This window comes from Budorcas taxicolor, chromosome 1 (assembly GCF_023091745.1).
Source record: "Budorcas taxicolor isolate Tak-1 chromosome 1, Takin1.1, whole genome shotgun sequence".
Lineage (NCBI taxonomy): Eukaryota > Metazoa > Chordata > Mammalia > Artiodactyla > Bovidae > Budorcas > Budorcas taxicolor.
This window is the reverse complement of record NC_068910.1, coordinates 9,377,184-9,402,490: the sequence shown is the minus strand read 5'-3', so window position 1 is coordinate 9,402,490 and position 25,307 is coordinate 9,377,184. Positions and strand designations below refer to the sequence as shown.

General features: G+C 47.9%; 1 protein-coding gene across 1 annotated transcript; it reads left to right on the top strand.

Annotated features, from left to right (window-relative positions):
• The first annotated feature begins 294 nt into the window (after positions 1 to 294).
• Positions 295 to 23,800, top strand: IP6K2 (inositol hexakisphosphate kinase 2). Its single transcript, XM_052637041.1, has 7 exons — positions 295 to 354; positions 16,049 to 16,379; positions 18,080 to 18,148; positions 18,237 to 18,459; positions 19,655 to 19,830; positions 22,561 to 22,736; positions 23,078 to 23,800. Exons 2-7 carry the CDS (start codon positions 16,178 to 16,180, stop codon positions 23,576 to 23,578), a joined length of 1,347 nt encoding a protein of 448 aa, XP_052493001.1. The 5' UTR covers positions 295 to 354; positions 16,049 to 16,177; the 3' UTR covers positions 23,579 to 23,800.
• Positions 23,801 to 25,307: the final 1,507 nt, after the last annotated feature.

Below are 25,307 nucleotides of genomic sequence, written 5' to 3'. Positions count from 1 at the left end.
GCTCATCCATCTGTATCCCTGGCATCCCTTATTGCAACCATGGGCTCGAAGCCCATCTTTCCACCCACCCTGACCTCCTTGGCCACCCTCTCCCGTGAAGGCAGACAAGACTCCACCTCTCTCCCTAACTCCGCCCATTCCCCGCCCCTTCCGGAAGCGGCTACAACGAATCCGGGCGCCCTAGCAACAGCGCTTTTTGGGCCGCCCAGTCCGCGAGCTCGGCTCCCGGTGCGAGCCAATAGTGAGGGGCTCAGGGAGTGAGACGCAGGGGGCGGGGCTCGGCGCGGCGGCCGCCATCTTGGTGGGAGAGAAACAATAGGAAGGAAGCTCCGCGGGACCGGGCTGAGGCAGCAGGTAATGCCACCTTTCCTCGGCCTACGGCCCTGCCGCCCCGGGGACTTTGGAGGAGGGTTTCTCTGGGTCTTCAGGGAGCGAAGTCTCTGGTCATTCGGGGTGTCCCCAGGTTTTGGGGGAGGGGCTCTCCCCCGACTATGGGTGTAAGAGATCTCTCAGGGTCCCTGTGGGGCCAGATTTCCCCCGGTCATTTGAGAGAAGCTTTATTTCTTCAGGTTACTGGGGAGAGAAGATCTCCCATGGTTTTGAGGGGCAGAATCTTCCCTGGTCATTGACCGGGGGGGGAGTCTCCCGAATATTTTGGTGATACGGGGTCTCTGTTGGTCATTGGAGTCTCCGCTCTTTGGAAGAGGGCAAGATCTCTGGGTCGTTGAGGGAGGTCTCCCCAGGACATTGGCGTTCACGATATCTCGGGTCATTAATGGGGGTCTCCCTGAGTCTTCTGCTGGAGAACTCAGCCCAGTGCCTCAGGTACGGTTACCTGAGGCTGGCAGCTGTGCAGCCATTTTGAGTGTTGAATGTCAGTTGGGTTTGTCAGCTGGTGTCAGCGGGGGCGGGGGGGGGGGGTGGGTATTTGCAAACCTAACCGTCTTATCCCCCAAAGCCCTAAAATGGATCCGGGGACGTCTTCATAGTGATAAGCTTCACCATGGATGGAACTTGCAAATCTTTCACGTTGGGTTGATGGCAGACTGCATTTTGTCTCTTGCGTCCAAGTGATTAGTTTCGGTTTTGGATTTTATTCAATTTCTTATAGCCGAATTGCAGAAAAATGAGTCCAAATGTTGTGAAAAGAAAATGTAGAAACCAGTAACATCTAGTGCTCTTAGATACCGGGGAAATAAAACTAATCACTGCTTGGAATGAAACATTTTGGTAGTGAAATGTACATAGAACAAGAATAAGATAAAATCATCTGAAAGAATAGTTTTAAGCACTGAAAGTTCTGAAAAGTGGTAATAAAAAATGTTGCAGATCACAAGTTTTATGATACTTTGTATAAAGCACCATGATTACAGTAGTTTTGATGAATTCTAGTATTATTTGCTGTATTTGCATTTTTGGCAGGGTAACATTTTAAGTGAACTAAAATGCTTATTTACATAGATTGCTGTTGTGGAGTTTGTGTAATTTCATCCTGTAACCTGGTGTTTAGGATTTAAAGAGAAGTTTCAGGCTGGTATTGTTATTGTTTTAACTTTAACCACTACCAAAATTAGAAACCTGAGCAAGATATATGCTTTTATTAAATTGGCGTAATGAATACGTTATCATGTTGACGTAATAAACCAGTTGATCACTTGGTAGTTTTTTCTGGAGGAAAAAGTCAGTTGAATGGTTACCTGGTATTCTACTTGGTTTACCTGCTTTGTAACTTTAGACTTTAGAGTACAATTCGCAGGAATTGTTAGGAATAGGATGGATGAGAGCTAGGACTGGAGTTGATACAGTTGTAAAAGCCAGTTTAGCAGATGTAATAAACTTCGTTTCATTTCAAGGCTTTGCAGGTGACATCCACCAGCCCTATATCTGTCTGAGCAGTGGAAGGTATGAGGAAGGCACAACTACTGACTGATGAACTGTAGCCAGTCTTTTTTGCAGAGGGGTGCGAGGGGTGCCAGAGACTTCTGTAAGCACCGAAGATGTCACCCGTCGCTAGGCAACAGGGCTAAGACTGAGCCTCCCCAAGGCCAGCTTGCTGAGGTGAAAATTTTCCATTGTTTGGCTCAAGGAGGATGCACCGGGGATGAATTTTTCCTTCAAGTGAAGTTATTTTACCTCATGGGGTAATCACCTTAAAGACATTGAACACATTTTTGTATAGTAAATGATTGCTTTCATGTGATTACATTTTAAAGCATATTTATGTTTTTTAAATAAATTATATTTTTGCTTATTTGCATACCAAGTAGCAATAAGCAGTTCTAGTGTTTGCAGTATATTCTGGTAGCCAGGAAGAGGCCTTTTCCCCCAAAATTGAGTTAAGTGTTTACCTCAGAATTTGAAGGAAAAGAGTCTCCGAAAATGATGGAAAAGGTGGTTTAGGTCTGTTAACCGTCCATCCATCACCAGCCTCTGCAGTTAGGAACTCCTATCTGATCTTTACACTCTGCCTTCCTCCCTTCCCCTAAAAGAAAGAGTTGAAATTTTAGGAGGCCTATCCCCAAACTATAGTATCCATTGCATATCACTAAAACAAGGGGCTACCCACAGTTTCTACACCAGTAGGCCTTTTGTTTATTGTTGTTCACTTGCAAAGTCACGTCCAACTATTTGCCATCCCATGCAGCACACCAGGCTTCCCTCTCCTTTACTGTCTCCTGGAGTTTGCTTGAACTCATGTCTCTTGAGTCGGTGATGCCATAATTTCTTGATTTTTCTCAAATATTTAGTCATGGTCAGATGGCCCTGATTGTTTCTTTTTTTTTTAGTCAGTTTGTTCAAACTAGGATCCAAATAAAGTCTGCAATTGCATTTGATGCAGGGTCTCTTAGATATGTATATGATCACTCTGTTTTGCAATTTGTCTGTTGAAACAACTGTCATTTATCTTGTAGGGGTTCCCACATTCTGGCTTTTACTGATTACAGCCTGTGTTTGAGACCTTTTGACAATGGTGGCCGGGTTTGAAGGGGTCACGACACCTGTATATCTTTTTAGTGAAGAAGTTGTGATGGAGTGGCCAGGACTCATTCAAAAGTAAGCCCCAGACCGTGCACTCTTGAGGACTGTCAGGGACCTACAGGGCCACACAGCGTAAGGCCCTCCTCCTCCCTCTGTGTCATATGGTCCAAATTTTCCACACGGAGCAGCGAGTCCTACCCTTCCTCCAGGAGAATGTAGGTATTTTGCTTCTTGTCTCCTCACAGACCTCCTCCTCTCACCAGTGTTGCACCCTCTGCCCACAGGCTGTTCATTTACAGGCATCTTGACCCAGTGCTCTTCTTTCTTTGCATGTTACTCTTGGAGTGCCATCTGCTCTTTCCTTTGCAGCTAATTTCCACATCTGTTTTCAGGTTAGGTTCACTTAGGCTTCACTCCCACCTTACCAATTACCTGCTTTACATTTCTTATTGATGGCTTGATCATCCCTTATATTTAATTGTTGGCAGGTCAACGCACATCTTCTCAGCTGTATCTGACTTTATGAACAAAACATCCTTGTTCTGACTTGTTTTGAAGACTCAGTATCTGACTCATTCCTGTAATTTGATTCCATGTATTAGGGGTTCTGAAGAGAGGGTCTGTGCTTGCCAGCTCCACGCATCATATGCAGAGTTCAGGGAGGGTATGCGTTTTCAGGACAGAGGCCTACAGTTGTCTCAGATTTTCTTGGGGGTCAGCTGCCCCCTCAGGGGTTGAGAGGGGCTACAGCGTGCTACACCTCACCCTCCACCAGATCCTTCTCTATCTTCTCCCCCTCCCTCCTTAATTCCCTTGTGTGGGCTGGGCTCTATGGGTGCAGTGGAGAAGACAGAAGGCCCTGTGCCCTGCCATGTGCGCCGCTGAGTAGGGGAGATGACGTTAATGAGGTCACTCCAGGTGAGACAGGTGTCTGGAGATGGCAGTTCTGATGTCTTAGTGGTCCTAGAGCCTGGAGGCTGTCAGGATGTTTTCCCACCTGCCCTCTTGGGACAAACAGATGCAGAGAGACTCATAAGAGGAGGAAGCCCAGGCGGTGAGATGATGGAGAGATCAGCTTGGTTGCAGACCCCCTCCTGGCGGGTCACAGCTCTGTTGGGGGTTCGGCTCTTCCTGCTGTCATATCCTCCCTCCAGGGAACTCCCAAGCTTGGGACTGGGAGGGCGTGTTGCCTCCTCTTTTACCTTTAGTTTTGACATCTTCCAGTAACCAGATATTAAATTCTTAAGCTTACAAAGTTACCTGAAATATTTCTATGTGACAGAGACAGAGAAGCGTGAGAGAGTTTTCTAAGGCAGTTTTTCTTTAAAAGCTTAAGGATCTTTCTTCTTTTGAACACCGTTTACACATGAGCTTCTAATAAATATGAAGAAGATTGGTATCTTCTAGGTAAGAATGCAGACAGAGAGGCTCCCGGTAAATGCTGGTTCCTGCTGTCCCCATCCCTCCACTCGCGTCACTGTAGTAGTGACCGGCTGGATCGCTCTGAAGCCACGCTTTTCCTTGGCTCTCTGCCTGGTTAATTGGAATGTTACCACAGTGCTCCAGGATTCAGTAGCTCACATACCTTGTGGATCAGGTCGGAGTGAAAGAATAGGTGCAATCTGTTAAAATTTATGCTCTGTCCCAGTGGCAGTTCTACTTCTAGGACTTTTTCTTGCAGAAATACTTCACAGGTATGCAAAGACAGATACAAGCATGCTCACTGCGTTATTATTGTAATTTCAGAGTTGGAAATAGTGTTGGTAGGGAAGTAGGTAAATACATGACGATTTTGTGTGACTATTACGCAGCCTTTAAAAGGAATCTCATATAGATGATGTAGCAGGCTGTCTAAGTCATATAGTTCAGTTGGGGGAAAAGTGGCAAAACAGAAGACAAATGTTGCATAATTTTACTCAAAATCATAGAGACAGAAAGTTGAATGGTGGTGGCCAGGGGCTAGGCAGAGTGGGAAGTTACTACTTAACATGTATAGAATTTCAGTTTGAGATAATGAAAAAGTTCTGGAGATAGTGGTGATTATTGTACAACATTGTGAATGTACTTAATGCCAGAGAACTGTCTACCCCAAAATAGTTAAAAAGGTACATTTTATATTGTGTGTATTTTATCAGTATTTTTTAAACATTAGGTGAGAAAAATAAAGCTGATTTTACTGGCGGGAAGAAAGGCCAAACAACGTATATAGCCTGATCGTATTTCTGGAGAGAAGAGAAAAGTGCACTGAAGAAAATGGACAGGATGAAGAGACCCCAAACTAATGACTAATGGTGGTCATTTTATCACACTTGTAACCAGTTTAAAAGTCTCTTTTGTAAGAAATGAACAGGCTGTCCTTTGGCACTCTGTTCCTTTACCTGTCACCGCTTTCTTCACCCTCCCCCTCCACCAGGGCAGGCTTAATATGCCCTTATCCACTTACACTATCAACTCCGTCCTCTGACCTCCATCTCCCGTTGGACTTTCTGTAGGAACTGGGACAGTGGACAGAGGACCGCTCACGTTTGAGGAGTGCATTACTCACCCGTAAACCAGGCAGGAGGCTAGGTTTTTAATCGTGTTCCCATCTCATGGCACCTCCTTAAAATTACCGTGCCTGGTGTACAGATAAAGACATGAGAGTAAGTGAAGCACCGTTGATACCCAAGTATCAGACAGGCCCCACTATGTCAGGGAGAAGATTTTAAAAGGAATTTTTTGGTACAGTTTAAGTGTGCAGACTTACAGAGGGGTATTGAAAGTTGGATTTCTTGTAATATTTATCTTTAATTGCACATACGTGTTATTATTTCTTTATAAATAAATAACTTCCAGTAGAAGTTACGCTTTTTATCCACACAGGAAATGGCACCCCACTCCAGTACTCTTGCCTGGAAAATTCCATGGATGGAGGAGCCTGGTAGGCTACAGTCTGGGATCGCAAAGAGTTGGACACGACTGAGCAGCTTCACTGACTGGTCATGAATTGGTTCTCCAAGTTGCCTGTGTGCATTTCTGCCATTGCCGTGGCCACATTTGGAGGTGCTCTCCTCTTAAATGCTGTCCACTCCTCTCAGTGTTGACATTGTCACTGGAACCTTTCTCCCAAGCTGGTTGTGACCTCTGTAGTGTGGCCCTTTTATTGTGTTGATATTTTAAAATCATAGCTTTATTAAGATACAGTTCACATCCCATGTAATTCATCCCCAAAGAAACCCTGTATCCCCCACCCGCAGTGTTGCCCCCTCCCCGCTGACCCATCCGTCTTCCTGAGAGGCTCGCTGGCTTGTTTGAAAGGACTCCACTGCACCGCGTCCCACCCCCGAACTGGAGAGAGGAAGTCAGCGCGGCCCAGCTGGCCCTGCTGTCAGTTGTGGTGGTATCTTCCAGAGACAGTTGCCTTGTGACCGGGGAGGCTGTAGCCTTTTACCATTTTGCCATTTTCCATATGGGAGATTGGAGGTTGAGGACTTGGACTTACTCAGTAAGAGTTAGCTGCCCCTCGGCATATGAAGTCTTCCCGGATCAGGTATTGAACTCGGGCCACCTGCATAGGCAGGCAAATTCTTAATCACTGGACCACCAGGGACGTCCAAAGCTGCTCTGTTGGTCCTGTTAGCATAGGACGCTTTGCATGCCCTTGAGGGGAGTGTTTACCTGAACGAGGTATTGTGAGACCTGGAGGAAACTGCCCTCCAAGCACGGGATCTGATGTAGTGCAGGGCACACCTTGGTTCTTCCACCAGCGGTCACAGCACTCATTGTGCTGGCCTGTGCAGCTCGGGGCTGCCTGGGTTCTGTGGCTGCCCATGAGGACTGAATCATTTTTGGCACCACTTGTTTCAGAGAATGGGTTCATGGTCATCTGGTTTGGGAACTGCTGAGAAATGAGCAAGGTAAACACTTACCACAGGCAGGGAGTATATGATCTTGCCTGAAGCTAATGGACTGTTGCTTTACTGGCACGAGAGAACCGTGAGTCAGGGTAGGAAAGTCCCCCATAGATCAAGACCAGTTTTGGCCAGTCTTCAAGCATCACTTCTGTTGTTCCTGTTGGGTATGTTGCCTACACGGTGGTAGGAGGTGACGTTGCATCAAGGAGGAGGAAGTGCCAGGTGGAAAATGGCCCTTGAAGAGGGGTAACAGGCTTTTTAAGGAGAACTTAGAATTCTTGGTCTGTGTATGGAATACATTTAGGTTCAGTTCAGTTCAATCGCTAAGTCGTGTCTGACTCTGCGACCCCATGAATCGCAGCACGCCAGGCCTCCCTGTCCATCACCAACTCCCGGAGTTCACCCAAACTCATGTCCATCGAGTCAGTGATGCCATCCAGCCATCTCATCCTCTGTCATCCCCTTCTCCTCCTGCTTCCAGTCCCTCCCAGCATCAGAGTCTTTTCCAGTGAGTCACCTCTTCGCATGAGGTGTCCAAAGTATTGGAGTTTCAGCTTCAGCATCAGTCCTTCAGTGAACACCCAGGACTGATCTCTATTTATAAGTAAATTTGACATTCTGGTAAAGGGAACATGTGATAACTTAGAATCAATAATTTAGATTTTTTTGAAGGAGGAGTGCTCCAGTTTTAACTTGAAAAACTTTTTAAATTGTTCAAACTCTGTCATTCAAGCATTGTAACTGATAAACGTATTTCTGGGTCGGCTAAAAGCTCCTTCTCCTTGTCTCCCCTTCATCTTGGGGCCCTCAAGTCTTTCATTCCAGAAATCTGGTCTGATGAGGCAAAGAGATGGACCAGTGTGATCTTCAGAGAATGCTCTGGGCGGCTGCTCTTTGCCTTATAGAAAAGTTTGTCTGCATTTTTGGAACAGAATCTGTTGTTTTGTTTGTTCCTCAGAATTGGTGGAAGGATCTGCAATGTTGTGACTGTCATGAAATACACTTACAACTTGTAGTTTCTCCTTTATTAAAACTAGAAGAAGATGCTAATGAGGGGAGAAATGAACACCTGGTGTTGGACCCCAGGCATCTGTGTCAAGTCACTGGCAGGGCTTCTGTGTTGTCTCTCCAGCCCTGCTGTGTTCTTTGGTGGAGCCACCGCTTGCTGTGACATGAGGGTGACCCTTCCACCTTCTTAGCAGTGACTCGTTCATCTCAAAGAACATCTTGTTTTCCATGATGAGGGAGGCCTAGGTGGTCTGGTGCCTCCGTGCAGCCATGTGTAGGGGAGTGATCTTAGTATTTACTCCAGAAGGCTGTTGTAGGAGGGAAGGAGTTACAGAACAGACTAAGGGCTTGGTAAACAGTAGCTCTTGTCTCTGGCATGGTTGTATCCCGTCGTCACTGAAGGTTGAGTTGGCCACTTCCTCTGACCTTTCAGCACCTTGTACACACTTTGGGGGCTGGATTACTGGGATTATTATCCTCACTTGTTTACATGTGGTCGGTCTCCCAGTGTCTCCATTGTGCAGTAGAGCTGTGAGCTTGCAGTGTGGGTGGCATCAGTGTTTTTTTGTGGATGAGTTCATAACCTTCAAGAGCTGAGCAGCCATCTGCGTTTTTCTCTTTCGGTCATAGTGAATTCTTTTGTTCTTCCTCCTAATGTTTTCACTCTCAGTTATAAAGGTAACAGACATGATCTGAGTTGAGAAAATTTCAAGAAGTTTGGAGCATTCAGGAAACTGAAGAGAAGGGAATAATGATCTTACACTTAGCACAGGGCAGATCCAGCTTTTCTGGTGGCTGAGGTTTATATAATGTAACATAAATATATGTATCATCCATCTTTAAACAAAAGAATTTACAGTTATGAAAACAGTAAGGTTAGAAAATGAACATACCTGCAAAACAGAAATAGGGTTACAGATGAAGAAAACAAACTTAGAGTTACCAAGGGTAAGGAGAGGGGAGGGATAAACTGGGAGATTGGGATTGCCACATATATACACTACTATGTGTAAGATAGAGAAGTAATAAGGACCTGCTGTATAGCACAGGGAACTCTACATAGTAACCTGTAATGGTCTATCTGGTGAAAGAATCTAAAAAAGAGTGGATATGTCTCTATGTATAACTGATTCACTGTGCTGTACATCTGGAACTAACCTAACTTTGTAAATCAGTGATATGCCAATAAAAGAAAAAAACACCAGTAAGGTTCAAGAAAGTAAATTTGGATTGAAAGAAGAAAACCAAAAAAAGTCATACATTTAAAAAATCAGTACTACAATACTTTCTTTTTTCTGCTGTGGTGAGCGACATGTGGGATCTTAGTTCCCTGAACAGGGATCGAACCCATGGCCCCCTGAGTGGAAGTGTGGAGTCCTAACAACTGGACCTCTAGGGCAGTCCTAATACTACAGTACTTTCCCCCTACCTTTCGAGGCAGTGTATTGACCACCTCATTTTATGACAGCAGTGTTGTAATTTTTCTATGAAAAGGTCACATAGGGATTTCCCTGGCGATCCTGTGGTTTAAAATTTAATATTTTTTTAATGCAGTGACTCCAGGGCCTTGGAAGGAGATAAACAGCCATGACCCCTGTGAGTCCGTGTTACTTTCTTAAGTGGTAACTTAGCAACCTGAAAGCTGGGTCTTTGGGATGCCAGCTCAATGCTAACGCAGAATTTCTGAATGCTAATTAGTATATTTGTAAACGGTGAGAGGATTTTAATTTTGTATCCACATTTTAAAGTTTTATTCTTCAATGACCATGCTTCTGCCTGATTTTCTACAGAGAGAATTTTCCAAGAGGTTGGCTCTTATTAGATTAAGAGCTTAGGCTTTGTAGACATGAAACGGTTCCACAGCAGCAGGTCCCAGTTGAATGTTCAGGTGCAGGGCCCTTCATTTACACGCCCTGGTTAATGCAGACTTAATATGGTGGGCGATTATAAATGCACAATGAACACCTAGTCAATGCCGAGAATGCAGTTGGTGAAGGGTGTGGCTATTTATTGGTGGTACTCCCTGCATGGTTGGGGTGGGTTTGGATCGTTGCAGCGGGTGCCTTTCGAGCTCTCTGTTGATCTGTGTGCAGCAGATACTCATGACGCGGAGGTGAGTTGAGGCACCTCCCGTGGGGTGCTGACTCTGTGCTGGCGCTCTTCTGGGCTCTGGAGACTGAGCAGTCAACAGAGCAGTCAAAAATCTCCAGCTGATGGACTTGGTTTTCTGGTGGGGGCAGGGTGGAGGAGACAGGAAATGAACAGGACAGATAAAGCATATACAGTATGTTAGATGGTGGTAAGTGCTGAGGAGAAGATAAAGCAGAGTTGTGTAAGGTATGTGGATGGGGCGATGCAGCACTTTCAGATGGGGTGGCTAAGGAAGACTTCATTAGAGAGGTGATGTTTGGATAGAGAGCTGAAGGAGGTAAGAGAGTGCATGCAGAGGGAATGGCAAGAACAGAGGCCCTGAGGTAAGTGTGTATCAGGCACGTTTGAGAAATGGCAAGAAAGCCAGGATAATTGAAGCAGATTTGCTGTGGATCTTTCTTTCATGATGCTTTACTGGAAGGCTTATTGGACCATTTTGCGTCTCTTCTGCTTATTTGTGTGTAAAGGATGCCTTTGCTTTGACTTTACAAGAATTAAAAAAGGTAACCATGCAACTGGTATAGGTCTCCTAGTATTAGCCGTGTGTGCCTGCTCAGTCCAGTCCAACTCTTTGTGACTGTATGGACTGTAGCTTGCTGGGCTCCTCTGTCCATGGGATGCTCCAGGCAAGAAGACTGGAGTGAGTTGCCATTTCCTTCTCCACTCTTAGTATTAAGAGTAAAAGCCTGCTAAAAACTAGGCTTTGAAGGTGAGCAGATGGCTTCAGGATTAACAGTGGGTGTCATGGATTTCAGGGACATGGCTGTCCCTGAAAGTCTCTACCATCAGGGAGCGCCCTCACAGAAAGGGCAGAGCCCTTACTTTGACCAAGATGGCGACCCAGGCTTACCTTACTTGGCATGAGTGGTTCAAGATGCTCAGTGGAGGCAAGTGAGCCCAGTTAGAGTAGATAGGAGAGTAGATAGGGGGTGAATTCCAGCTAGTGCATTTGCATGTAGAAACTATTTGTCAGCTGATAGGATCTTTTAATTACAGTCTTTTCTGATTATTTTAATTTGTACTTGTTATGAAATTTTTGTAAATTAAAAAAGTATAAGGAAAAATTCAAGCTCTTTGCTGCTGCTGCTGCTAAGTTGCTTCAGTCGTGTCCGACTCTGTGCGACCCCATTTACGGCAGCCCACCAGGCTCCCCCATCCGTGGGATTCTCCAGGCAAGAAAACTGGAGTGGGTTGCCATTTCCTTCTCCAAAGCATGAAAGTGAAAAGTGAAAGTGAGGTTGCTCAGTCATGTTCGACTCTTAGCGACCCCATGGACTGCAGCCTACCAAGCTCCTCCGTCCATGGGATTTTCCAGGCAAGAGTACTGGAGTGGGGTGCCATTGCCTTCTCCGTCAAGCTCTTTATTGAAATATAATTTATATACATTGAGATTCATTGACATTAAATCTCTAATTTGATGAGTTTTGACAAATTTATGCAGCCATATAATCACTGTTGCAGTCACAGCATAGAACATTTTCATTACTCCTAAATGTTCTCTTGGGCCTCTTTGCAGTCAGTCCTGGTCCCCTACCCTCTGCGCCCTGGCAACTACTTATCTACTTTCTGCTATTGCTTTTTCTTGAATGTCATGTAAATGGAATCATACAGCAGACATTCTTTTGTGATTGGCTTTTTTTTCAGTTAATCATAATGCTTTTGTGATTAATCTTTGTTGTTGTGATTAATCTTTGTTGTGTATATCGGTACATTCCTTTTATTGCTGAATAATATTCCATTATATGGATACATCACAGTTGGTTTATTCATTCCCCCATTTGATGGACACTGGGATTTTCCCCACCTTTTGGTTATTGTGAATAGTGCCACCGTGAACATTCAAGTACAATGTCATTATGTGGACATTTGTTTTCATTTCTCTTAGGTCAGTACCTATAAGTAGGATTATTGACTCATATAATAAGTATATGTTTAACTTCATAAGAAACTGCCAAACTGTTTTCCACAGTGGCTGTACTTCTTTTTTCCTACCAGCAGTGATTGAGAATTACAGTGACTGACCCTGGTGGTACAGTCATGGGTTGTGAGTGGATGTGGGCACTGGCTCTGAGGCTCATGGAGGAGGTTCAGCTGGTACAGGTTGTTTGTTGCCCCCTGTGACTGCTCAACCCTGGGGCTTTTCTTGAGGCAGAGTAAGTGTCCCCAGCAGATCCTGTCTGTAGCCTCCCACATTAACCAAATTCTAGATGTGTGAGCTAAGGGCCCAAGGGTCTTAGTTGTTTTCTTTTCAGTATTTTAAAGGATGTAACTATTAAGGCATTGTTTCCAGCAGAACCTTAAACAGGTTCAGGGCATGAGCTGTGGGGGAAATATGTGTCATGTCCTGGGATGAATCGTGTTCTGCATTTCTCACCAATTGATAGTTTCGTGGACAAATGTGAGGCAATGTGGAAAGCTAAAACAGATGCTAAACGTGAAGTCAGTATTTTCCGATTATTCCCTTTCACACTAGGTTCAGAGTCCATCACATGGACTTCTTAGTAACCATTAATGTTTTAGGATTCCTGGGAAACCAGGCCTTAGACTACTCAAATGTTGAAAAACCTTTAAGAGACCCAACTGCTCAAACCACACTTGGGAAAAGAGTAGCCATGAAATGCAGCAGGTTCTTGGGGCATTTTTCTTTGGACCAGGCTGAAGCCACTAGAGAAGAAGCTGATCTATGGTATGCTGCTGCTGCTGCTGCTGCTGCTGCTGCTAAGTCGCCTCAGTCGTGTCCAACTGTATGCGACCCCATAGACAGCAGCCCACCAGGCTCCTCTGCCCCTGGGATTCTCCAGGCAGGAATACTGGAGTGGGTTACCATTTCCTTCCGATCTATGGTATAATCACTGGGAAACTGCTCCTTCATTTTCCCACAGGCATTCAATCTTTAAGGGCCCCTAGAACAAACGCTCTATTTCTCTGCAGCCCCAATGTGAGAAATATGTTGTACAGTGAAGCCCTAGTTTTCTTCACATTGAGAGACCGACCGTAATTGAAATAAAAGAATCACAAAACAGGACTTACCTTATTATCTGCGATGCAGTGGGTTTTGCTCTTTTTTTCTTTTCCTATTTGATTAAAACAGACTGCTGGTTGCCGCTCACTAATTGGATTATCCCACCCTTAGAGTAGATATCTGGTGATGGTGGTTTAGTTGCTAACTCGTGTCTGACTTTTGCGACCTCATGAGCTGTGTAGCCCACTAGGCTCCTCTGTCCATAGAATTTTCCAGGCAAGAATACTGGAGTGGGTTGCCATTTCCTTCTCCAGGGGATCTTCCTGACCCAGGGATTGAACCTGCATCTCCTGCACTGCAGGCAGACTCTTTACCGACTGAGCCCCCAGGGAAGCCCTCAGAGTAGATGTCCACCTCAGGTCTTTCCTTCCCACCTTACAGACCAGAAAACTGGACCCCAAAGGGAGCCAGTGACTTGGGAGTCTTCCTCCAAGCAATGAAATGGCAGAACTGGGGCTAGAATCTGGCTCCACCTAACTACAGCATCAGTTTTCTCCCCAGTTCTGCCATTTAGGAGTTTCCTCCATCATCAGACTTGGCACAGATGGGAAAGGGCCTTAGTTTTCTTGCGTCTATGTAAGGTGATGATTCTTCTCCAGGGAGCAGTGTTCTGTGAAGTGCCAGAGTTGGGTGCTGGAGGGAGGGTGGCAAGGTTCCAGCCACTAATGAACACACGGGAGACCTGGGAGAAGGTGGAGACCCTCACTGGGCTTTTCAGCCTCCAGCCACACCCATGAACCATACTCCAGAGAGCTTTTATGAAGGACCAGATACTGTTTGGGATTTTTCACTGGAGGTGGGAAATGAGTAAGAGAGATGCCTGGAGAGAGATTTTTTTTTTAATTGAATGCATTTAAGGAATCTTGAACAGAGTTATTAGAAAGGGTGTTAGGCATTTGGTGTTAGCATTGCTGTGGCAACAAAAGGAGTTTTCACATTTATCAAAGGTTTGAACTGTGTTTCTAAAGCCTGGCCGATGAAAAACATCTTGTGCTTTCATAATTTAATAATTATGGTACCTAGTTCTTTCTTGGGTACCGGCAGACCGATCATGAGTCAGTAGCTTTCCTTTGGGGTTGCTCTTACTCCAGAGGTCTTTTTCATTACTGAAAAACTGGTGTGAACAGCTCTCTCTAAAGCTAAAGGGCTTGTGTGGCCACGCATCTCAGAGCTCCACCTTCTGTAGAGTCTGGAATGGCTGGAAGGTACTCGTCCTTCTAGCTGATCGCCTGTGTTGTGTCTTGGGACGCTTCTCAGCACCTGCCCTCCTGAGGGCTTCTGTAATGAGAAGGTAGTGTCGAGTGTGAGAAATCAGAACCTTTGACTTTCTGCTCTTTGCATATAGGAAAGCGTATTGATTTTTAATCCCTGAGTCCAGTGGGAGGGAGCCCACTGTCAGTTCTGTCTGAAAGGAAAAGAGAAACACCAGCTAAACTGTTTGAAAGAGGCTGCTTTATAAATAGAAAATATAAAAACATGGTGAGAACACTATCACAGGACAAGCTAAGTGTCCCATGAGCGTCTGAGTGCCGTACTGAAGCGCATGTGCCAGAGACCCTGGGCCCCAGAGGCAGCTGTGGAGGGACAAACAACAAATTGAGGTTTGTTTGGAAACTCCGGCTTCTTGGCTCTAGCCCTGGATGAGTTTCCTTAGCTCCCCAAACCAACTGAGGGAATAATGTCTCCCTCATAAAAAGTATCCGGAGGATCAAATTAAGTCCCTGCAGTGAGCCTAGCACAGAGTGGGTGCTTTACCCACCCTAGAGGACAGTGGGCAAACCTCCATCCGACCCATTCTCACCACCACCACCATCTCATTTGGAATCATGGGAATTGGAGGAGTTCCTAGTAAGAACCCCTTACAGACACTGAAATAAGCCCAAGCCGCTGCCGACCCCCCCCCCCCCCCCCCCGCCCCGTTAGTATTGCTAGTAGCACCTGGGTAGTCTGTAATTCTAGGCGGAAAACAGCATGAACCTGACATAAGCTGAAACGTCTCACTAACGTGTGGAGGAGTGCTTTGCTGAGATCCCGTGTGCTTGGGGATCCGAAGTTCCTAGACCTCAGTGGACAAGTGCCCCAAGAATGCAGCTTTGGTTAAAAGGTGTGCCCCAGCTTTTGGAGATAGGGAGAGAACCAATAAAAATAGTCTGTGACCTAGAACACTGTGTATCTTTTTTAAAAGAGTTAGCCAGCCGAGATCTGTTGTTTTTAGATACAGAGGTTAATCATTAAAGCTGGGCCCAAGCTCCACTGCTAATAAGGTTAATGGGGCTTGCCTTTGGCCTTGAGCAGGGGCAATGCGGCACACCTGTGGGGGGCGGATGGTGGGTAATCTTACTAGGTGGTGCATAAGCAGGTTTCCCTTTAAATGGCATTTTATAAAAACATAAATAACGACCAATAGGGAACCCTGTTACCACCATGTAAACTATTCTGTGTTAGTATAGATTCATCATCATATGTAACCAGTGTACCACTCTGATGGGGGATATTAATAATGGAGAAGACTGTCTATGCATGTGTGGGGCAGATGGGTATGTGGGAAACCTGTATTTTCTCAGTTTTGCCATGAACCTAAAACTGATGTAAAATATAAAGTCTATTAAAATATATTAATTAACGGAGAGCCTTGGATGTCAGTTACTCTTAAGTCTAACAATTGTAGTAGAAAATGGTACGATTTAATGCGACTATTAGGTTTGAAATTGTGATTTCACCTCATCGTGGCTTCGTGGTAATGGCCTTCTAAGGCCTGGTGGGGGTGATTGGAGCTGTTTGGGGTTCTCAGCCAGTCCCTGCGAGTCGGCATCCGGCCCCGCCCGGGACGACGACGGCGGCTGTTTGTTTCTGCGGGCGGGGGCGGGGCCGAGGGGGTGGCGTGGGCGGACCCCGCGGGAGCTCAGGCTGTTTTTGTCTTTTCTGCTGGAAGAGGACGGCCAGCGCCTCTAAGGCGGTACCTGGCCGTTTCCAACTCCGTTGTTACTCTCCGCAGAGCGTCCTGGCCCACACGGCCGCGGAGCTGAGGCCAGAGAGACGGACGCACGGACAGACGACAGACGGAGGACGCGCTGGCCGCTGGACCCCGCCGCCCCCTCTTCTCCCTGCTGCCCGCACCTGGAGGATGAGCCCAGCTTTCAGGGCCATGGACGTGGAGCCCCGCGACAAGGGCATCCTGCTGGAGCCCTTTGTCCACCAGGTCGGGGGGCACTCCTGCGTGCTCCGTTTCAACGAGACGACCCTGTGCAAGCCCCTGGTCCCCAGGGAGCACCAGTTCTACGAGACTCTCCCAGCTGAGATGCGCAAATTCACTCCCCAGTACAAAGGTGAGCCCCCAGCTGCCTTAGGGGTCGCCAGCGCCTGGCGAGGACCCGCGCCAGAGGAGGTCCCGGCAGCCACCCCGGGGCCCTCACCCCTCCCACCCGCTCTGTGTTTTCCCTCCTCCTCCTCTTGGCCCTCCGCCCAGCACCTCACACCCTCAGTTTTCAAGCCCTGGTAAGATTGCTCAATTCTGTTTTGTGGGTTTGTTTTATTTTTGGTGGAAGTGTAGTTGTGTTTTATGTTCAGGTGTCTCTTGATCACGGTAACCCATAGTCCCCCATGAGGGGACTTCGGGGAAGACTTTGAGAGGATTTTACCCAGAACACTTGCTGCCTGCTTTTTGTCCTCCAGGAAACCAGAAGCCCTGGTGATTAGGTAGGCTGGGAGCAGGGTTGAGTCAGATGGAGCGCAGGAGTGGGAGGCTTGTGCTGATTAATTGAACCCCTTTGCTATTACGGAATGTCCCTGAAATTGCTATATTACGACAACCCTTTGATTCACATATGGTGACTCTCTTCCTTTTTATAATAGGGGGAATCAGCATGGTGTGGTCTTTCCTGGGAAGGGGGGATCCTTTGTAAATCAAGGAAGAATCCTTTAAGGAAATTAATTGTAAAGCTGCATTGCCTGCTTATGCAAAAGACTCTTGAACAGCTTGGGTTCTCTGGGACTGTTGGAACATAGTCTTTGAGGATAGAATGGTACGGTCACCTCTCTCTGTATTCTGAACATGCATGGTGCTTTGGTGGGGGTGGGGAAGTTGGGGGCCCTCACTTGGTCCTCTCTGTTGTTTTTTCCAGGACAGAGCCAAAGGTCCCTTGTTAGCTGGCTGCCCTTGCCCCCATTTTTTCCCTGGTTCTTTCCCACCACAGGAAAGTGTGGTCCCCTGAATTCCCCACCCCAGCTCCTCTGCGCCCAGAGCCGGGTACCACCTCAGAAGCGTCGTCTCTCTAAGCACGCATTCCCTTGCAGCGAGCGAGCAAGCGGGCGGGCAGCAAGAACTGAGCAAATTGAGTGATCCCAGGCCAGAGAGGCCTGGGAGGAAAGGTGTTCAGCCAGTCGGTTTTAAGGCACTCGTCGGCACCTGCTGAAACCCTCCCACCCGACAGCCCCCTCCTCAAAGACTGTCTCATTACCCATGGCAGGTTCTAGAGACTCGGGGAGAGCTGCTTTCAAGGCCACTACGCGTCTGTGCTCCCAGCCCAACCCCATTTGCCTTGTGTTCATCTTGTTCTTTTGCGACATGAGACTGCAAAGACCAATAAAGGCATACATCTGAGAAGGACGGAAGGCTGGGGTGCCCACCGTGTGGGGTGCTCAGGAAGCCTTTGCCAGGGTGTCTTGTGCTGTGTGGTTTGCTTTGTCTGCTCCTTTATTTTGTTTTGCTTGCCCAGTCTTCCCTTACCCTCGGACGCTTCTTACCTCTCAGGCAAATCTCTGTCCAGGCTCTGCTTTAAAGCAAGCCTCAAGGCCATCGGAGATTCTGTTTAAGGTAGTAAAAAAAATCCCACAAGATTTAAAAAGCAAATGTCCTCATGTCTCTCTCAGGATTAGAAGAATTACATAAAAATTAATAAACATTTTCAATGATGGAAAAATGTGTCTTGTAATTCTTTGGCTCTTGCCTCGTTGAGTGAATCATAGAGGAACTCTCAGCCATGTTTGCTCCCTAATCGCGTGTCTTGTATGGTGTCATCTTTTCTAGCTGTTTTGATATTTGTTAGGTTTGCAGATGAGTTTGGGGCCTCTGGCAACATAGAGACTAAGGAACAGGGTAAGAAAAAAACAAATGTTCCAATCATGTTATTTGTAACACATATTCCTGTGGAACTGAAAGTCTTCCGTGTTCACCCTCCTTCTAGGTGTGGTATCCGTGAGCTTCGAAGAAGACGAAGACAGGAACTTGTGTTTAATAGCACATCCATTAAAAGGGGACCACGGAACTGTGGACAGTGTAAATAATTCAGACTGTGAACCAAAAAGCAAGCTGCTCAGGTGGACAAACAAAAAGCATCACGTTCTAGAAACAGACAAGACCTCTAAGGACTGGGTGCGGCAGCACCGGAAAGAGGAGAAGGCGAAGAGGTGGGTACAGACTTGAGAGGGACTGGACGCGGGAGGAGGGGAGGGATCTCATTTAGGGCCCAGTGCCCCGGGGCTGAGGGCTCACCCGATGGACTTGGCAGGCGCCTTGTCACTCGGGTCAGTTCCCACGTGGCGTGCCCAGCTTCTCTGCTTGACTCTGAGTTAGACTGTGCCATTTCAGGTAAATCTACTGTCGTGGCAGCTGTAAGAGAGTTTCAGTCACTCGTTCCTCCTGCGGCTGTCCTGTGCCAGGCCCTGCGTGGCATCTGGGAATGTAGCAGTGACCCAGACAGAAGCCGTCCCGTTACCGCAGGCTGTTCACTGATAGTGGGAGACAAAAGGGACGCATCTTGGGGATCCCCCTAGGCAGAGCCCTCCCAAGTGGCACACCTTGACAGAGCTTATGAAAAGATAAATCGTGTATGCTGCTGCTGCTGCTAAGTCGCTTCAGTCATGTCCGACTCTGTACGACCCCGTAGACGGCAGCCCACCAGGCTTCAAAACATAGCTAAGGACTTCCCTGGTGGCTCAGTGATCAGGAATCTGCCTGCCAGGGCAGGAGCCACAGGTTCAGTCTCTGGTCTGGGAAGATCCCACAGGCCTCAGAGCAGCTGAGCCCAGTGCCCCGCAACTGCTGAGCCTGCATGCCCTAGAGCCAGCACTGTGCGACGGGACGCCACCGCAAGGGGGGCTAAGGGCTGCAACTGGAGGGGAACCCCTGCTTGTCCCGGCCAGAGGGAGGCCCTCAGAGCACAGCTGAAGAGGGTTGTTTCTCTTCTGTAAGTGTAGCCAAGTAGATTGACTTATTCTCATGGAATTTCACTTCAGCCTCTGTCTCCAGCATCCTGAGTTAGGGAACTTGGATGTTCTAGAAGCCAGGGGGTGGTCCTGCCTAGAAGGTGGGAGCAGGGAAGGCTGCCTTGTGGGTTGTGGGCTGGAGGCAGAGGCTGTCCTTAACATCTTAGGTTTTTCTAAAGCAGCAAGCTAACCCCTTAATTTTTTTTTTTAAATCAACTGTCTTGAGGTATGGTATACTACAGTAAAATGTACCTGTTTGAAATGTTTAATGTGTCCGCTGAAACAGCCACCACATCAGAACATCAAACTTCCTATCACTGCAGAAAGTTCCTTCATGCCTCTTTGCCCCGACTTCTGATGAGATGTTATGATTTACCAGCTTCTTGTCTCTTTATAGCCATAAGTTAGAAGAAGAATTTGAGTGGCTGAAGAAATCTGAAGTTTTGTACTACAGTGTAGAAAAAAAGGGGAATGTAAGTTCTCAGCTTAAACACTACAACCCTTGGAGCATGAAGTGTCACCAGCAGCAGTTACAGAGAATGAAGGAGAATGCGAAACACCGGAACCAGTACAGTATCCTTTGCTCATAGGGCCTCTCTGCACTGGGGAGAGGGGAGGACAAGGGAGGAGACCCTTCAGGCTTGGAGAGAGACATTGGATTTTTTAAAGTCATGGTTGTGCCAGGACACCCTGCGTGATAACTGGGCAGACATCACTTCCCTCTGGGCTGAGCACTGGTCTGGGAATGCAGGTGCTGGGGAGGAAGTTTGATGGGTTCCTGGGGGTGAGGGTCACCTCATGGAGGGACCAACTTGCATTCGGGGTGCTTTACCCTGGAGTGCAAGGAGCTGGTTTGTGTTTTCACACCCTTGCAGAAGTCCCCAAGTAGCGCTTAATTGCTGCAGTGGGGTTGGACTGGGCTTTCAGTCTGGTTTACCAGGCTGCCACTTGAAGAAATCACAAGGGAAAGGTTGCTTTCTTTTTTTCGGTCAGGGAGCCTGGATGTGCACTGTAGAGTAATTCATTGAACCTAATGGTGCCAGTCACCCAGTTCCAGCAGTTGGTTAACACACTCATGTCAGTCTCCTGTCTGTACACCCAGCACCCCCAGTTGAGCTCCCTCTGAAGCGTCAGATAATTCACCTGTATACACTTCAGTATATATCTCTAAAAGATAAAGTTATTTTAAAACACTAATACTATCGTTACTCCTTGAAAAGTGGATCGTAATTCCTTACTGTCAAATACCTAATTTGTTTTCCCATTTTCCTTATTGTCTCATAAATGTTTTATTTATGGTTTGCTTGAATGTGGGTCCAAATGGTGTTCACATGTTGCATTCAGTTGAAACGTTTAAGTCTTTTAAAACACATTTCTGTTTTTTTCTTCCTGGAAATTTCTTGTCAGAGAAACTGGGTCTTCTAGAGTTACCCATCCTCTGGATTTTACTGATTACATCCTGTGGTGTCTTTTACACATTACTCTTTCCCCTCTGTTTGCATTAAGTTGATAATGTGATCTACAGGCTTGATCAGATTCAGGGTCAGTTAGAGGGAGCGGGGGCAAGACTCCTTCAGAAGTGGTATTTACCTGTTGATTGGGAAGCAGAATTTCATCGTCCTTCTCTTTTGTATTGCCATTGCCTTACATCCATTTTTTAATTAGGTGGTTTTTTGTCATTCCTTTTTCATTCATGAGCTGGAATCCTGCTGTAAAGAGAAGCTTTTCCTCATCAACTACGTGCTTATCATGAAGTATAGTTCAAATAGGAAAGGCAGGTTAAATGTTATTTTCCTTAGTTTACTATTTGAAATAATGAGATGGTTTCTCAACATCCTCCAAAGGTAACTAGTGAGGTTTTCCTCATCATCATGAACTCATGAATTTGTTTAAGTTTTTGAATGCAGCATGTGGGATCTTAGTTCCCCAACTAGGGATCAAACTTGTACCCCCTGCAGGGGAAGTAGGAAGTCCTAACCACTGGACTGCCAGGGAATTCCCTCAACATACTTGATATGTCGTAGTTCATTGCAGTTATCTCTGATGCTCAAATTGTCCCATGCGTGGTGAGTGGGAGTCTTTTAAACTAGGCTCCTGAGTCATTTTTACACAAGCACAGCCGTCTGTGTAGCTGCCTTACTTTTCTGGAATGCAGAGATGGCACAGGGTCAGGTATGTTCGTACTCCAGATGTGAATTCAGTTATTCCTTTAAGGCAGGGGTTGCCAGCTTTTTCAGTAAAGGGCCAGATACTAAATACTCCAGACTTTGCAGGCACACACTGTGTCATAGCTCTGTCATTTGTGGCATGAAAGCAGCCACAGCTGATGTACATGAATGACCCTGGCTGTATTCCAGCTAAGCTCTTATTTATGGGTGCTGAGACTTAAATTTCATTCAACTTTCATGTGTCATGAAATATATTTACTTATTGACCTCTTAAAAACAGAAAACTGAAAATTCCCTGGTGGTCCAGTGGTTAGGATGCCATGCTCTCACTGCCAAGGGCCCGGGTTCAATCCCTAGCCAGGGAACTAAGACCCCCACAGGCCATGTGACCAGAAAAAGAAAAAATTCATTTATAAGAACCACTTGTTCCTAACTTATCAGCTGTAAAGCGGTGAGCAGGGGGCCATGGTTCACCAGTCCACACTCTAGGAGCTGGTCTGGGCATTGTGCTAAGTCGCTTCAGTCGTGTCCAACTCTTCGCGACCCTGTGGACTGGAGCCCTCCAGGCCCCTCTGTCCATGGGATTCTCCAGCCAAGAATACTGGAGTGGGTTGCCGTGCCCTTCTGCAGGGGATCTTCCTGACGCAGGGATCGAACCAGCATCTCTTATGTCTCCTGACTTGGCAGGCAAGTTCTTTACCACTAGCGCCACCTGGGAAGCCCCAGGGGAACTCATACATCTGGTCATTGTTTCTTGGCCTTTTCAGTGTCCCCATCTGGGAAATACATATTTATTTGAAAAGAGAAAACTTGATGAGTTCCTAAGTGGTGTTTCTAGTTCTTATTTAAGATTGGGATTACTGAACTTACTGATGTTCTGATTTAGGACAGGATGTTGTTGGATTGTGGTCCCACATCTTGCTGAGTCAAGAAATGGTGTGTATGGGGCCCACGCTGCTCTCACGCCAGTTCCCTGGCAAGAATTGCGGGTGCCTTTTAGCCTTCTGGTCAGCCCTGGGCCGCCCACCTGGGAGATAGAGCAAGATTTCTGGGACGCTGTGTGTAGGCCCTGCACCCTGGGAGTGCCATGGAGCAGCACCTTTTCTTTAGAGGGGCCTTATCCTTAACCACTCAGAATTTATCTTGCTGGAGAACCTGACTTCCCGTTACGAGGTGCCTTGTGTCCTGGACCTCAAAATGGGGACACGCCAGCATGGTGACGATGCTTCAGAGGAGAAGGCAGCTAACCAGATCCGCAAGTGCCAGCAGAGCACGTCGGCAGTCATCGGTGTGCGTGTGTGCGGCATGCAGGTGAGAGGAGTGTCAGAGCATGGCGGGTGTGGGTGACGCTCTCTGGGGCTGGCCAGACTGGCTGAGTCCAGAAGCTGTGGGCCAGAGAGAGAGGAAAGGGGAGACACTAGGCACTCTCCAGTAACCCACACATTAAGCAGAGGACTGGTGGTGGTGCCCAGGTCAGAGGGCTGTATCCGAGTGGGTGTTGACTGGCAAGGACAGGGCCTTGTGTGACTGGTGTACTTAACAAGTTAAAGGATCGGGTCCAGGGCTGTCGTCTTGCTGCCACTCTCCTGGGGCCGGGCCATCTCTGCCTGAGATGCCTGTCGGTCCCTGACCTGCTGGTCTCCCTCCCACAGGTGTACCAGGCGGGCAGTGGGCAGCTCATGTTCATGAACAAGTACCACGGACGGAAGCTGTCCGTACAGGGCTTCAAGGAGGCACTTTTCCAGTTTTTCCACAATGGCCGGTACCTGCGCCGGGAGCTCCTGGGCCCGGTGCTCAGGAAGCTGACTGAACTCAAGGGCGTGCTGGAGCGACAGGAATCCTACCGCTTCTACTCAAGCTCCCTGCTGATCATCTATGACGGCAAGGAGCGGCCTGAAATGGCCCTGGACTCGGACGCGGAGGACTTGGAGGACCTGTCGGAGGAGTCTGCTGACGAGTCGGCCGGCGCGTATGCCTACAAGCCCATCGGCACCAGCTCGGTGGACGTGCGCATGATTGATTTCGCACACACCACGTGCAGGCTGTATGGTGAGGACAGTGTGGTCCACGAAGGCCAGGATGCTGGCTATATCTTTGGGCTCCAGAGCCTGATAGACATTGTCACAGAGATAAGTGAGGAGAGCGGGGAGTGAGCTCTGGCTGCGCCAGCACCTGAGAGACTCTGTGTGTCCCGGGCACAGCTGTGCTGCGTCGGGGAGGCGGCCAGTATGGCCAGGCGGTGGCCCTGCAGCCTGGAGCTGATGCGCAGAGGCCTCTGTGAGTCCCAGCCTGAGCCAGCCCCAGCCGCGCTCGGAGTCTTTATTTATTTTAACTGTTTCTTCGACATTCCACATTTGATGATGCAGATACCTCTTTCTTCCCTGAGTGTAAATGTTCTAATACAAATCTTTTTGTTAATTGTAACAGTGCTGCTGTCGTTCTTGCCAGGGATAGGGGGCTGGCAGCCAGCCCCCCTCCCAACCCTCGGAAATGTCACACATGCCACGACCTCCACCCTGGTCCAGCAGTGTCCTCCTTGCCACTGCCCCCACCCGATGGGCCCTGAAGTCACCATAGTCTGTTGGCTAAGTCCTCAGTCCACTAACCAAGCACCCACAGGCATAACCTTAAATGGGTCCATCCCAGCACCCTTATGCAGAGAACTGCGCTTGACTCTTGACACAGGTCTTTCCCTGCCCTCAACATAGCTTCAGTCAGAGTTGGACAGCAGGTGTGCCTAACCTTGGGTCCAGCTCCTCTGCCACTGGCAGCAGCTAATTGCCCGGACCTTGTGATGTCAGGCATCCTGGAGCCAATCCTGGGACCTTAGGTGGCTACCAGTCTTTCGTCTGTTGGCGGCCGTTGGCTCTGGGGTCAAGGTCCCAGGAGGTCCCAGGAGGTGGGGGGCTTGACGGAGGGGGTCTTCTGGGCCGAGTGGTCATCTTGGCCACACCATCTGCCAGCACTCCTATCCACCTCTGGAGCCCCCTGCAGCCGTGCCAGTGCCATCCTTCACGTGGTTCCAGCCGGGCAGCCCCCAAGAGAGCTGTTTCTGCTCTGTTCTCAGAGGGTTTCAGGGAGAAGTGTGGCGCGAGATCTTGAACTGCTGGCACAGGCACGAGGGAGAAGGACCCGGAACTAGTGCCAAGAAAGGAGGATCTGGATGTCCAGGTCTAGCAGCCCCACCTCTTGCTTGAACCTCTCAGCACCTTCTCTCCCAAGTCCTGTGCCTATATCCACTATATCCAAAATCACCCACCTGCATACACTGGCCGGGTTGTGCCTACCTGCTCCCTGGGTCCAGGCTTCCAGAGAAGAATGTGGCTGGACCAGCCTCTGGATGGCGATGGGAGGTCCCCAGGACTCGATTTATTGAAACCCAGGTCCCCTTGGTTTTCCCTGCTGCTTCATAGGACTACAATGACCTCCCCAGGTCAGGGCTGACTGGAAGGTGGTCCAGACAGGCTCTTAACGCCACATGGTACCCCAATCCTCATCCACCAGCCCTTCTCTCTGCTCTCAGAAGGAAGCATCAGAAATAAAGATAACTGGGATTTGTAAGTCTCCAAAGACCGCAGAAGAGAGTGATGTGGAAGTGACTGATAAGGGTGGGAGCCTGACCTTATGCTGTGAGGAGGGAAGTAGTGTCCAAGGCAGAAGAATGGATATGCAAGGACCCACGTTAGAGAGGAAGAGAGTAGTTAGTGGCAGAAGAGAAGCGACGGGGACTGAGGATGGGAGGACTATGGGCAGCGAAATGGCCTGACCTGGTTTTTGTTTCTGCAGCCCCCTCTCCACTCTTGCTCCCCGTTGCCCACCGCTGGCGCTTAAAGAAGTGAGCTCAGCACGCCTCAGAGACACAGAGACCCGGGGTTGCTGTCC